Below are 1080 nucleotides of genomic sequence, written 5' to 3'. Positions count from 1 at the left end.
ATGTGGTTTTGTTTATTACTTCTATTTATTTCATTTTGTAATGGTGAATATTGTCAAAAAGAGGAAGGGAATAATATTGTAATCTATGCAAATACTTTTTGTACTGATTCTACTTCAAATGAATTGGCAAGAGATTATACTAATTATTCATCGGTTATTATTTCAGTTTATAATTATTATGGAAGTTTTTATTTAGGTTCAACAAGTAATACATTTAAAGCAAATAAAGTTATTGTACAAATAGAAGAAATAATTAACAGAGATTATTCTCTCTCATTTAGAATTATTGAAACAAATTTTGAACTTGAATTAATCAAAAATTCTTATTCATTTGAAAATGTTCAATTTGATTTCTTTAATGGAAATAGTCCAACAAGAATAACTGGAGATGTTGATGAGTTTTTAGTTAGTGGAAGTGATAACGGTAATTATCATTTACCTATTCAACGTACTTACTTCAATTCAAATCCTATTAATTTAAAATTTAGTTCTAATAATGGTATACAATATTTAATATCATCATATGAAGGATCAATCAATAAAATAACATCAACTTCATCAAATGATAAATATTTCAGTCAGACATGTGGTGGAATGGTTCGTTATTTTAGTTATAAAAACATTGCAATTCATGATATAACAACAGAATGTAATCATCAATTTAAAAAAGATGAAGAAGATGATTTTAATTCATTTATTGTTACTATCACTGTATCTTTATCTAATTATTGTCAAATATCATTATCAACAAATAATTATATTATTAGAAATAACAATAGTCCATCAATTACTCATACAGTATATACATATCCTAATCAATGGTTAAAATATGAATCATCAAATCAAGCAATATTCAAAATTTATAGAAAGAAAGAACCATATCAAAAAATTGAATTCAGTTTAACAATTGAACAATCAAATGAAGGAACAACATTAATTAAAGAAGTAGAAAATAATGATAAATCAATTTCAACAGTAATTATTTCTTCTTCAAAACCTTTATATGTTTTAGATGATGTAAAATTTTCAGAAACAACATTAACAACAAAGAAAAGTCAAATAATGATTATAGGAAGAAAG

General features: G+C 23.1%; 1 protein-coding gene across 1 annotated transcript; it reads left to right on the top strand.

The window, feature by feature from the left end:
- On the top strand, nt 1–1080 carry EDI_149860 (uncharacterized protein; the record flags this gene model as incomplete). The annotated part of the gene is made up of 1 exon (XM_001737644.1): nt 1–1080. A coding segment is annotated over one exon (1080 nt), but the record flags the coding sequence as incomplete, so codon positions are not given.

The sequence above is a fragment of the Entamoeba dispar genome, genomic scaffold, assembly GCF_000209125.1.
Source record: "Entamoeba dispar SAW760 scf_1105229460751 genomic scaffold, whole genome shotgun sequence".
In the NCBI taxonomy this organism is placed as follows: Eukaryota; Evosea; order Mastigamoebida; family Endamoebidae; genus Entamoeba; species Entamoeba dispar.
The sequence above is the reverse complement of the archived record's forward strand: the minus strand, read 5'-3'. Positions and strand labels throughout refer to the sequence as shown.